Genomic DNA, 14,443 nt, shown 5'->3' on the forward strand with positions numbered 1-14,443 from the left:
GTCTGCGAACGCCGTGCGTCAAAGCAGCCGCCTCCGTTATTTTCAATGAACCTATATATATCGCACACCGGCGGCGTCCGGCGCGCACTGGCGCTCCGATAGTAGAAACCAGTTCTATTTTCCAGGCGTTGCCGCGCGGCAACGCGCTGTGCCGCGTCGCTGCGCACCCGGTGTGTGTGTTGGGCTACAGAGAGTATGCACATGCATGATTTTCCCATCAGGACACGCCCCCCCCTCATCTAGACTGAGTGGCACAACATTGAGCAGCATGTTGGAGTGTTATGGAGTTTGGAAGTGCTCGTTGGAAATCACTCAACCGTCCTGCCGTACCACCTGTTTCTAAATGTCACATAATGCAGGAGACAGCGAAATGTTGTGTTTTTTAAGGCCAAAATAAAGGACTATGACGTCGTGTCGTTGAACGTGGGTGCACCGACGTGTGGCTTTGTGTGTGTGCGGGCAGGCCCGGAGTGGAACTCCAAATCAGGCCGGGAGTTATATATGCCCTGGCAGGCCACACCGCGCGCGCCGACATTTTGGGGGCCTTTTTACAGCAATTTCACTTGAGAAATGTACCATCTGATGTTATTTATATTATTAACTTCTTCCCTCCATTAACAGTGTTTATAAACTTTTTTATAAAGGGCAGTGCGCTGTGCAACACTGCCTGAATTGAATTTAAATTGACTGTGGGCTGGCCTGGCCTGAGCTTATAGGAGAGATTCTTTGTTGCTGCGCTGGTTGTGGCTGGCTGGCCACTATAGGCCACTAGGAGGCAGGCCACCGGGAATAGTCCCGGTCCTCCCGACGGCCAAACCGGGCCTGTGTGTGGGTGGAGGGTGCCACGTGGGGCGTGCACGTGTGTGTGTGTCTTGTCTAGTATAGTTTCAACAACTACTAGACAAGGTCTATTATAAAGAAGAACATGGGCACCATAAAAGGGACCTGTTTACAACTCTTAAGAAGGCTAATGTGATGTATCCTGTGACCTCTCCCCTCCTTTAAATATACACTGACTGTACTCCTTAGCTAAGCCAGTTGTCCTCATAACCCCGCCCCCAGTTCCATGTGGAACATCAAGTGAACCGAAACAAGTGCTCCCTCAAAACAACTGCTCTGGGAATTTGCTGGCCTGCAAAATGGAGACTGTGTGCGGACATGCTGACATGCTTGCAGGCTGACATGCAGTCTACATATTTGTATACACATAATATTACACCAATAATGTACTGCAGGGGACCCCTACATGTAGGGGGCCCACAGAGTTGCTATAGGCGGGCCGCCAAATCTTTGTGTGATAGGATGTCTCTTCTTTTTGAGGGCCGCTAGCCCCTCCTATATACAGCTTTTACCACAGAATGTACGCAACACAAATGCCATTGTTGACAATGAAGGGAAAATGTACGTCAAATGGCCGCCAAATGACGTAGACTTGTGGCAACAGGCATTTGGCCAGTATGAGATGATGCATGACGATGTACGAATGATAAGAGGTGTGAATAATATATATTTTTTACCTTAACCAACATACAGTACTATAGCATACAGTACCTATATTCTGAGGACTTTAGCTCAAAATAGCAGATGTACAAGCTCACAACGCCTCGCAATGTAAAAAGCTGAACCCTATAGCATATCTATATTCTGAGGACTTTAGCCTAAAATAGCAAATAACAACGCCTCGCACTCCGAGGCGTTGTGAGCTTGTAGATTGGCTATTTTCGGCAAAGCGTTATACCGTGGGGTGCACATGCAGATCCGACACACCCACCCAAGGTCCGCCATGTGGAAATCAGCCGTCGCTCCCGACATACCGTTAATTAATTGTGCCGTGCTTATAGCGGCTATAGGGTTTTGGGTATAGGTGTCGGTCGAATGACAGTCGGACCAATAGTATGTCAGAGCTAAAGCCTGTGTGCCCTTTGTTGTAGAGGGGGGGGGGGGGGGGAAGTACAGGGTGAAAGGTCACGTTTACTATGTGTTGACAGTTTACAGGTAAAGGTTTAAATGTCTGAAAATGCACAATGACGTGAATCCAACATACGCTGACGAAACGATAGTGCTGTCAAACAAGTCTATATGAAGTTACTCTGGCTGAAAGACAATTTTATCCAGAATGTATAGTCATGGGGCCGTCAGCTAAGGGGGGGGGGTTTCCTCCTTGGCCAGAAGAAGAAACCCCTGCTGTATACTGTGTACTGACGCACTGCGCTGTTCTTTCCCTTACTGTGTACTGACGCACTGCGCTGTTCTTTCCCTTACTGTGTACTGACGCACTGCGCTGTTCTTTCCCTTACTGTGTACTGACGCACTGCGCTGTTCTTTCCCTTCCAGAAGAAGAAACCCCTGCTGTATACTGTGTACTGACGCACTGCGCTGTTCTTTCCCTTTCCGAAAAGGACGTTTCATCACCACGGACTCCGGCTCCTTGCACGGCCAGGACCGGGCGGTCCTGGTCAGCCCCGCTCTGGAGCACAACACGGAGTGGAGCTGCCTGAGGCTGGTGTACCAGATCAGCGGCTCGGGCTCCGTCCGCGTCCACCTCAGGCCCCACGGAGACAACTTTGACCACAAGCTGTGGAGCGCCGACGGCTCCTCTGACAGCTGGCTGATCGCCAGCGTGGACCTGGCCAACACCACCCACCCCTACCAGGTGTGTGACCAACCAGTGGTGGGGGGGGGGGGGGGGGGGGGGGGAGAATACTTGTGTTTTACTTAAAGATGGAGTGCCACCATTTTTTTCCACCCTAAAACATGATCATCATGTATTATTACAATATAAGGGGGAAGAACTTTTTTCCAAAAAGTGTACAGTATTTGTTAAAATCATGCTTTTATGTGGACACGCCCACCAGTTCATTAAGTATGCCTGGTTTGCCTGGTGGGTGGTGATGGGTGGTGATCCACCTGAACTGAAGCCACACCCACAGCTGTAGTTGTATGATAAAGGGGGAGGGGCTGATAGTGTGGTGTCACTATATTACTGTTTACTTCATTGGCCCGTTTGACTGCCAAGGGTTCAGCCTCCAGGAAGAAACCCTAAATACAAAGTTAATACAACCATTGCACATAAAAACAACTCCAGGGTGTCTAATGAAGTACTGTCACCTCATAGACACATGAAAAACTGGAAAAATACAAAAATTGTGGCACTCCATCTTTAAAGGAGCATTCAGTGATTTGGGTGATAAAATGGTGCCCTGGTAACAAGATGTGCACACGCAACAGGCCAACAGCACGCACACCAAGTCCCGCCCCCGCTCGATCATGATTGGTGGAAGGCCTCTCTATATCCTGATTGGATGAAGGCTGGGCCACCTAGCCAAAAACGAAACCTACGGGGTTAACTGGGGACAGGGAGGAACTCTTTATGAGGTCAGCACACTCTATAGTAGGGAGGATTATCACAACAAAAGTGATATTGGAATTAAGTGAAATCACTGAATATACCTTTACGTAAAAGTATCAATACTGCAATGTAGAACTATACCTCAACATTTTACTTAATTACAGTACTTAAGTAAATATAATTACTAGTTACTTTCCACCACTGTGCGTAATGTAACGGTTTCTTCAGTTTAGCTGAGTAGCCAGGTGTGCGTGAGGGAAATCGCAACTCAATTAAAATGAAGAACCCTCAGATTGATTGGAACAGCCTCTTTGCATTTGAACCAGAGTTAATTGGTTATACAACAACATATTTGCTTTCAATGAAAATAACAAAAAATCATCAACCAACATGAACCGCATTCAGTATTCAGTTAAAACTCACTTCATAGAACCAATCGATAAAGAAATTACCCCAAACAAAATATAGTCAATCAATGTGTCAACTGAAAGACCTGGTGGTACAAATGGGGTCAACCGTTTGAAAATAAAGCAAAATTAGTCGACCACAGACAGTACAACAACTTTCGGCCTATACTTGGCCTTTGTACTGGTGACCGTTGCTGTCGATCAGAAACCTCTTATCTCGGCCTGGGCCGTGGCTCAGCGGTCCAGGCACCTTGGTAGCAGTTTTGGACGTATGAGGTTTCCACCCGACAGAGACGTATTGTTACTTACTTTAACTTGAGTAAAACAGTCATTGTACTTAACTCATTTTGGGGCGGGAACCCCTGTTGGTGTTTCAAGCATTATGTTATACTTTAGCTATTGAAAAGTAGCAGATCTACAAGCTCATAGCGCGCCACTGAGTGGCGCGCTACGAGCTTGTAGGCTGCTATTTTTTTTTAATCGTGAAAATGTGGTGCAAATCTTTGAATATATATTTCAGAGCGAACATTTTTAACTAAAATATTGGCTTCTGGGGGGTCCCTTCAACTACATATTTTGAGATGGGGGTCCGTGGCCCAATAGAGATAATTCTGGGGGTCCTTGACATGAGCACCACTGACATAGAAACATGGGGTTTTCAGATTTTCTTTTAGGATTTAGAAGTATTTCTTTTAATCGACCTCAGTCCAAAATGGGTTAATTCTTCCACCACTGGTTTTGATCTGATAGGAACATTTGAATAATCACATTTATTGGTATTTGTGCTGTGCTGTAGATTCTGTTGGAGGGCCGGCCTGAAGATGGTCCAGGAAACAGCGTTGCCATCTTTGAAGTTCACATCGTCCCGGGCTACTGTATAGGTCAGTGTGTGGTCAGCCATCGTATTATGCTCTGCCAATTAAGACCTGGAACGCATCTGTGTCTCCTTTTAACCACTTTAACCGTCATTTTAAACTTTAGCTGTTGAAAAATAGCAGATATTATACAAGCTCATAGTGCAGCACCACGTGCCCCACTACAAGCTTGTAGATATGCAATTGTGTTTAAATTGTGAAAACGTGTGCACATCTTTGAATATATAAATATATTCTTTCACAGCAAACGTTTTTAACTCATATCTTTGCTTCTGGGGAAAAAAGGGTAATATTTTTAGATGAGATGATAAATAATTGTGGGGTCCTTCACATTAAATTATTTGAGAGCCACTGATATAGAAACATCTAGGTTTTTCAGAAAACTGTCTAAATGCAACAGGAAAGTGTGAGTGTTGATTTATTTTCCGAAAGGGTCCATTATTGCAGTAAGTAACAACAAGGGTTTTCCAATAATTGTATTGGAGTAAAAAGCACAATGTTTATTGCCTCTGATGTGTAGTGTAGTGGGAAATGGAAATATACTCAAGTAAAGTAAAGCTACCTCAAAAACATACAGTACTTTGTTTCTTTCCAGCACTGGTTAAAGGTTGTAATTTGTCAGTTCATGGAACTTTTATGTGCCTGCATGAAAGGAAATATCTACCACACTGGTCCAATGCAGTACAGTACGTGCACAAATAGTATAATGTGTTGGAAAAATGACATGCAAGTCAAGTAAAAGTACCTCAGGACTGTACTCAGTTACTCTCCCCGCTGGTCAGCACTGGGGCAGCTATACAGTAGGGCGTGTGTCCGTGGTCTGGTGGTTTTCAACCAGACACAAGCGGACATGAAGTCATCGCTGTGGGAAGGTACTGTTGTGTGTTTCTGTAGCAACCAGAGAAAATCATTCTGAAATAGGTCGCGGTCGCAGTCCGGGAGGACTTTTAACCATGTGGCCAATGCGGAGTCATGCTTCTGCCGGCTTTTTACCACGTGGCCAATGAGAAGCCATGTTTGTAGCTGGCTCACAGGCTGTGGTTCTGGAGCGGCCCGTATATGGATGGTATGCATCAGTGGTTCTCCAACGTTTTCATGTCAAGGACCACGCAAAAGGGCATGAATTTAACCGCGGACACCCCATTTGAAAATGTCTTGTGCCAGAGGGACCCCCAGAAGCAAAGATGTTTCTATACAAGCGCTTGAAAATGATAAAAATTATTGTATTATTATCTAATTTAGCTGGGGGCCCCTGGACCCCACTTTGAGAACCAATGGTATACGAATACAGCAATTCCTGTGGGCCGGGGTCCAGTGGTGGACCGTGGTATTGCAAGAGGGCCCCCAAATAATTGAAGATGAATGAATGATTGTTGGTTCAATCGATCCAAGCCGGGACACAGTCGATTTATCAACACAAAAATGCTCTGAAAATGCACGGCAGCCGTGTTAAGTGGTCAGATGTGTGGGCAGCCTTTTTTTTTTTTTCTTCAAGTGGGCCCTGAATCAGAAAAGGTTAGAGAACCACAGAATCAACCGTGATATATTTTTTTGCGGTCGAGACAAAATAAGTAAGTTATATTATGTGGTTGTGCCTGGGTGTGATCGCGCACCGAAATAAATAGCTCATTTACAAGCTTGTACTGTAGGTCTGCTATTTTCGGATCGTGATACTTGCAAGCCACAAGCCAAGTATAATTTCCGGCTATAGGGTACAGCCCATTAATAATGCTATAACGTCTCTGCCGGCCGGGTGGGAACCTCATATGTTCAAAGCTGTTACTTTTTAGGATTCAAATTTAGAAGTAGAAAAAGTAGCAGATCGGCAAGCTCAAATCATTTTGCTTCGTGTCGCGTTTCCAGCTTGGAGATCTACTACTTATTATGCTTTTGTGTGATGCTGTAGTATGTTTGAGTAGGGCGTTAATTTACAACAAAAACACACACACACACACACACACACACACACACACACACACACACACACACACACAAACATAAATGATGGAGATAAGAGGTATTTCACAGGTTCCAAAACATTCTCTGCTTGGGATCCAACTCGTACAGGATACAAGAAAGCTGATGAAAAAAAAAATGCATCACGTTAATTGCACTAGTCCTGTCCGTCTCGCGAAGTGCCACGTTTTGTAGCTTGTAGAACTGCTGCTTTTGTTGTTGTTTTTATGTTTATCCTGAATATGAGGTTTCCACTCGACAGAGACGATAGAAGCACGTGAGCAAAGTGGAATGCGAAGCGAAACAGCTAAGGGGTTTAAGTGGTTAAAACAAAATAGTTACAAATTATCTGAACCTCTGGCGCGGCCTCTAAATAAGGTCTTTATTGCAAACAGAATAGATATTGTTCGCTCAAGACCTTGTTTGTTCATGTTTTGGACGGTACTTCAGTCTGACTCGAGTGTCATTCCATTGGTTTACTGCCGAAAATAAATATATTCGCCATTGTTGTAAATATAGCTTGAAATATCTGCACGACAGGGTCTCGCTGCACTCATAAAAGTACAATTACCTACTGGACTTTTACTTGAGTATGTTTTTTGTCCTATTTAACTAAGTACATGTACTCAAGTAGGCCTACTGTACTAAAGTACAAGTTTGAGGTATTTTTTACATTAGTGGAGTATTTCCAATTTTCTGTACTTTTACTTCTAGTCTACTACTGTACATCTGAGGAAAATATTGTACTTTAGCCCCACTGCAATTTTTTGAAAACTAGTGACTTCTTTCTTACTAAACATATCTATATTTTGGCTATTTGAAAGTAGCCAATCTACAAGCTTGTAGATTGGCTACTTTCAAAAGATTTGTATACTTTTTGAAATGAGTCATACGTTTGGCTTTTGGTACTTTCAGTATATTTTGCTGCCAATATTTTGTACTTTTACTAAAGTAAATTCTGAATAACATACTTAGAACGTGTATTTCTACAGTACATTGGGGGTATTGATACTTTTACTGCACATAAAAGTGTTCGAGTACTTCCTCCCCCAGTGTTTCTTGGCTACTCTACCCATCCACCTCTGAGATGCTTTGTATAATGCCTCGTTGCTCTCAGCTGTTGAAGGGAAGTGTTTTTTTATTTCCTTCCATTGATATGGAACAAAGGAGATCACACAGCTGTCGGGCTGCGCTGCTCCGTGTGTTTTCAATTTAAGCGACATCTTTATTACAGTTTTCCAGATAAAGAACATTCCTGAGGCCAGAGAGAGAGAGTGTGTGTGTTTGTGCGTGTGTGTGTGTGTGTGTGTGCGCGCGTGCGTGTGTGCGTGTGTGTGTGTGTGTGTGTGTGTGTGGTTTCTGTGTTTGTTCAAGTGGTTCTGTCTCTCTCAGGGTGTCAACAATCCTCTGGCCCTCCAGAGGTGGTTGCTTGGTGTCCAGCCGAAGCCATGGGGGCAGGGGTGTATTTACATCACATCAGTGGTGGACGGAGTACTTATCCCAGCATTAACCCATTAAGACCCGAGGCAGATTCTATACAAATGCCTTCTAAATGTTTGTTTGTTTGTAAATGTCAGTGGTGCTCAAACCTTATCATGTCAAGGACCGGTGGAATTGCTTAAAGGTACTCCTTGCTCCTAGCAATGCATCACTGTATCGAGATGTAGAACCGGAAATGAGCTTGTAGCTGAGCTATTTTCACTATTTTGGAAATGGCTCTAAAGTGGTTTATTCATTATGTATTGTTGCGAGTTGGGGTCCCTGGGTGGGCTCCCTTCCCAGAGGGACCATGTGGTCAGAGACACATGGTCTAAACTTGGATAGTTAGTTGATAGTTGGTAGGGTAGTCCCTCCTCTCAGGCAGGCTGTGGGCGGCCTGCAACACTCCCCACTCCCAGAGTCATATCAGGTCAGTATCAGGTCAGTATCATGGCCAGTATCAGGTCAGTATCATGATTCATGGCCAGTATCAGTTCAGTATCATGTCAGTATCATGGCCAGTATCATGGCCAGTATCATGGCCAGTATCAGGTCAGTATCATGGCCAGTATCATGGCCAGTATCATGGCCAGTATCATGGCCAGTATCAGGTCAGTATCATGTCAGTATCATGGCCAGTATCATGGCCAGTATCATGTCAGTATCATGGCCAGTATCAGGTCAGTATCATGGCCAGTATCAGGTCAGTATCATGGCCAGTATCATGGCCAGTATCAGGTCAGTATCATGGCCAGTATCAGGTCAGTATCATGGCCAGTATCAGGTCAGTATCATGGTCAGTATCATGGCCAGTATCAGGTCAGTATCATGGTCAGTATCAGGTCAGTATCATGGAGGGTATCAGGTCAGTATCATGGCCAGTATCAGGTCACTATCATGGTCACTATCATGGCCAGTATCATGGTCAGTATATGGTCAGTATCATGGCCAGTATCAGGTCAGTATCATGGTCACTATCATGGCCACTATCATGGCCAGTATCAGGTCAGTAACATGGACAGATCTCCACACGTATAGTGGCTCTGGATGAGATCGTCAGCTAACTACCCAACACTGAAGCTTCCAGGTGAATGTTGCGTGTGCGTGCGTTGTGTGTTTCAGAGTGTAACTTCGAGGAGCACCACCTGTGTGGCTACAGCAACGACTGGAACCCTAATGTCAACTGGTACGTTGGTGGCAGTCTGGCACGGGACCCCCAGTCCAGTCTGCCCGACGACCACACCATGAGCAATATGAGAGGTACACATGCACCTCGCTCGCACGCACGCACGCACGGTCGCACGCACGCACGCACGCACGCACGCACGCACGCACGCACGCACGCACGCACACACACACACACACACACACACACACACACACACACACACACACACACACACAGTATTTTGTTTTATGATTTGTTTATGTCCACAGAAATTTACACGGTGCTGGCTGTAAAAAGTAAATCCCGGACAAATACACAAACACCTGTGTTTGCCATATTTGGCATTGGCATTGGCATTTGGCATATTATTACCAATAATAGAAGAGACAGCACAGAAATGTACAAATGTACTGTTTAGGGAGTGCACACACACACACACACACACACACACACACACACACACACACACACACACACACACACACACACACACACACACACACACACACACACACGCACATGCATGCAGCACGCACGCAGCCACACACTCACATGCGCAGTAATTATAGTAACTCAAGCTTTCCCATAATTGTAGTGTTAAAGAGTGCAATATTTGCCTCTGAGATGTAGTGGAGTATACGTATCTAAAAATGGAAACACTGAAAACAGCATATATGTAGTTTTTAGGGTATCAGTGGCCATTTGGGGCACAAATAACATGGCAGCTATAAAGTCTTTGACTTCATTACCCAAGAGTCTCTGCAAGCATAACCGGCGTCCGGCGATGGGGGCGCAGTGATTGGCCACGTTGTAAAATGCACTTAATTCACCACCCACCCTCCCGCGACATTCCAATTCCAGGTTGTGCTTATAACCACGCCCCCGGGCAGGCATAGTTTTACTGAGCTTAGTTTAGAGTACGGGTTAGGTTTAAGTAGTTTTACTGAGCTTAGTTTAGAGTTAGGGTTAGGTTTAAGTATAGTTTTACTGAGCTTAGTTTAGAGTACGGGTTAGGTTTAGGCATAGTTTTACTGAGCTTAGTTTAGAGTACGGGTTAGGTTTAAGTATAGTTTTATTGAGGTTAGTGTTAAGTATAGTTTTACTGAGCTTAGTTTAGAGTACGGGTTAGGTTTAAGTATAGTTTTACTGAGCTTAGTTTAGAGTACGGGTTAGGTTTAGGCATAGTTTTACTGAGGTTCGGGGTAGGTTCAGGCTGTCAATCACAGCGATTGGCCAATCACAGTGCGTCCTTGCACAACTCGTGTAGGTTTTGGAATGATGCCTTTTCAGCACTTTTACTACCTCAGAGGCAAATACTGTACTTTCACTCCACTACAAGTATTTGAAAACTTTAGTTACTGGTTGGTTACTTTGTAGATTATTATGAACAAAACATACATTAACCACTTCAGACCACATTTCGGCCATTTGAAAATAGCCGATCTACAAGCTTGTAGATCTGCTATTTCGCAATGGCCAGGACACAGTACTTTTACTTTTGCACGTTAAGCACATTTTCATACCAATACTGTTGTACTTGTATTCGAGTAAATATTGAATTCCTGACTTTCACTTGTAACGTATAATATGTCTACATTGCGGCATTGATACTTTTACTTATAATACCGGTAAGCAAAAACATGTGAGAACGTTTCCTTTTTTTCTCTCCCACCACTGGGCGTGCGCCTCAGGTCACTACATGTACGTGGACTCGGTGTACGCCAAGCGCTTCCAGGAGGTGGCCAAGCTGACCAGCCCCATGACCACGGTGCCCATGGCGGGCTGCCTGTCCTTCTACTACCAGCGGGACCAGGAGCGCGGCAACCTGTTCTCCTTGTTCACCAGGTACGTGCACACACACATAGACATCAACCTCTTGTCCCTGTTCACCAGGCAGGCACGTGCACACACACACACACACACACACACACACACACACACACACACACACACACATAGACATCAACCTCTTCTCCTTGTTCACCAGGCACGTGCACACACATAGACATCAACCTCTTGTCCCTGTTCACCATGCAGGCACGTGCACACACATAGACATCAACATCTTTTGTCCTAAAGAGCTGTTTTACAATCCCTCAATGCGACACTATAAATCCGCTATTTTTTGCAATTTTGTTTTTTTTGCCAAAAGTGCCCCTTTAAGGTATTCCAGAGCAGTGGCGGAAACTCCGTGGGTTCAGAGGCGCGAACCCACTGCATTTTGGCAAAATATATCTATATGCACTGCAGTAAATTATGCACCCACTGACTATCCACTGAAATTTTCCCTCCCCAGTGGTCATGTTGTCATGCACGTAGTCACACATACCTTTACGAGGGGTTACAAGATAGGTGTTGGGCCGCCGCGCATGCCGCATTCAAATGCTAATAAGGTGGCTTTTGTTCGAAAAAACAAAACTCGTTTTTTTTCCACCGCTGGGGGGGGGGAGGAGGGGGCGTGGCTGCTTGAACCCCCTGCCGTTATAAGAACTTTCCGCCTCTGTTCCAGAGCCATAGAGTATAGATAGAGTTACGCAAACTCCGTTCACTTCATGGGGCCAGTCCAATGGCGGCTCTTCTACATAGACTTCCATTGGTTTGTCCCTATTTGAAGGCTTCAATTAGGGACAACCGGAAGTTTACGGAATGCATTGGAGTCTATGCGGGCTCGCGCGAGTACATGAACCACGTGACCGGGCTGTTTTCTGCCCCCTCAATATCGCAACTCTTCTATTAGATGGCTCTGCGTGGTATTCCATCCCTTGCGTCTCTAACGCTGTCTGCTCGTTGTTCCCCAGGGACCAGCTGGGTCTAACGCTCTGTGCTCGTTGTTCCCACGCAGAGACCAGCTGGGACACTACGAGGAGGTCTGGAGGCCAGACGTCTACACCACGTCCAACTGGATGCCGGTGGCCGTGGACATCAAGGCCCCGCACCCCCTGGAGGTCAGAGCCCGCCGTCGCAGTCAGTGCGTGTTCTTCTGTGAATGTTCTGGATTGCAGTGCGGTTGTCAAAGGAATCTTGAGAGTTTGGCTCCATCTGTAGCCTTATACGCTCTCAGACCTACATGTATAAGGGTTTATTTGGAACCCCCTCAAGGGATTCAGAGTGTATAGAGCGCCGCAGTCCCGCCCCCTTTCAGAAAAGCGAGTGGCGCAGGAAGTGGAAGCCCCATGCATTCTCCCATCGGCACTTTTAATATAATTTATTTAAAGACGGTTACGGTGACGAATCATGACAATGAACACAATATTTTGGGACGATCAAATCATTAGAAAGAAGAAAAGAAAGTCAGGAGACAACACTATTTGTTTTGTTTTTCGTCTTATAAATTATTTGATCGGCCCAAAATATTGTGTTCATTGTCATGATTCGTCACGATCCGAATTGGCTTTGTCCGCGGCGTAACCGTCTTTAAATAAATTATATTAAAAGTGCCGATGGGAGAATGCATGGGGCTTCCACTTCCTGGGCCACTCGCTTTTCTGAAAGGGGGCCGGACTGCGGCGCTCTATAGATCCCACTGGCAATTAACTGTTCAGCTCGAGACCCAAAGAAGAAATGTGGGACCCAAACTTACAAAACGTTGTACACTCCAAGGGGCCATTTGGAAGCCCACTTTGAGACCCAGAGTGTTTCCAGTGAGCCAACATGCACAAAGGCAGCACCCTGACTCTGTTTGACCAGAATGGAACAGAGCCTTCGTTAGTATCATTGGTAAAAACCTGTGAAGGAAGTATGGAGGTAATTTCTTTCCAATGTGACCGCTGTGCATAGAGCCAATAATACAATACTGTGGGTGACCTCATTAATGAACCACTTAAAGGACAACTTTAGTTTTTTTCAACCAAGGTTCATGTTTTAGGTTGTTATTAGATCAAGTAAAAGATGAGTGTTCTTTTTTTTTTTTCATTTTCTTTCGTTTTAGGGATTTTAGCTATTTTTGACAGGGGGGCGGGGGCATTCGAACATGGGGCTAAATATGTATTTTTTTACACAATTTTACAGCGATTTATTTGTATTTAATTTACATTAAATATTTTAAAATGAAGTATTTAAAAATACATATTTAGCCCCATGTTCGAATGCCCCCCAGTGTCCTACTAGACCCCAGGGAATTACATTTGGCCACAAAAGATCACATGATCTACTGAATGTGCAGGGGGTGACAAACTGACATGTTGAGCCATGCAACACAGTAGTACCCCCCTTCACATTCAATATATCCTGTAATCTTTTGTGGCCAGATGTAATTTCCTGGGGTCTAGTAGGACTATAGTAAATAATAAAATAATAAATCGCTATAAAATCGTGTAAACAAATACATATTTAGCCCCATGTTCGAATGCCCCCGCCCCCCCTGTCAAAAACAGCTAAAATCCCTAAAACGAAAGAAAGAACCATGAACCTTGGTTGAAAAAAAACTAAAGTTGTCCTTTAAGCTCCATCTACAAGATGTACTCCAAGCGAGTGCTGAGCGTGACGTGACTTGACTTCCAGCGCGGTCTCACCCACACCATGGGTGTTCCGCCATGATTGGCTTTGTCTTGTAAATGTCCATTAGATGTGTTTACTGCAGCACGGCTCTAAATGAAACGGGTTACGTCACGGTTACACTTTGACTCGCTACACTATGTACACTCTCTGAGTTACAAATGGATAAACGACCACTGAAGATCAGACCGAGCAACTGAGGCCTCATACACAGCACACAATTATCAAACGCACATGCTGTGTTCCGTCTGTGTTTGATGGCCGTGCTCTGCTGACAGAACCAAGGACGGGGGCAGAGTAGAGTAGACTCACGGCAAACAAATCCGAGGAAGCCTATAGCCCCTCCGATGCATGGCTTTTTGAAGATCACGTGCATGTGGCAGCCAAGTCTATGGACTTTTTTAGGGCACTAAATGATGATGTAAGACGTCGTGTGCCCAATATATAAATAATAAATACATCTCGTGATGTACATTCCCTTTCATACAATAAAACACTGCATGTCTCAGTGGAGGACAATGACATGAGGTTGATGACGGTGTCAGACTGTTAGCCACACCACTAAAGCACACATAATCCTTCACAAGTTTTAAAGTTTTCGGCGAGTCATCAGACCGTTATGTATTTCACACTACAGTTATGTATTTCCCACTAAACGATTGGTCGCCGACTATATAGGCATCACACACTGCAAGAGTTCACCAAGATGCGATCC

The 14,443-nt window shown here is 44.9% G+C and overlaps 1 protein-coding gene across 2 annotated transcripts in view; it reads left to right on the top strand.

Moving 5' to 3' along the window:
- Positions 1-14,443, top strand: part of mamdc2a (MAM domain containing 2a) — a 43,942-nt gene that overhangs the window by 18,925 nt on the left and 10,574 nt on the right. For both annotated transcript variants that reach the window (XM_080766742.1, XM_080766741.1), the window contains exons 3-7: positions 2,400-2,653; positions 4,553-4,637; positions 9,189-9,326; positions 10,926-11,079; positions 12,077-12,179. In XM_080766742.1, the coding sequence (XP_080622868.1) occupies positions 2,400-2,653; positions 4,553-4,637; positions 9,189-9,326; positions 10,926-11,079; positions 12,077-12,179 (734 nt within the window). The remainder of the gene's footprint in view (positions 1-2,399; positions 2,654-4,552; positions 4,638-9,188; positions 9,327-10,925; positions 11,080-12,076; positions 12,180-14,443) is intronic.

The sequence above is a fragment of the Protomyctophum bolini genome, assembly GCF_963924005.1.
Source record: "Protomyctophum bolini genome assembly, chromosome: 6".
In the NCBI taxonomy this organism is placed as follows: domain Eukaryota; kingdom Metazoa; phylum Chordata; class Actinopteri; order Myctophiformes; family Myctophidae; genus Protomyctophum; species Protomyctophum bolini.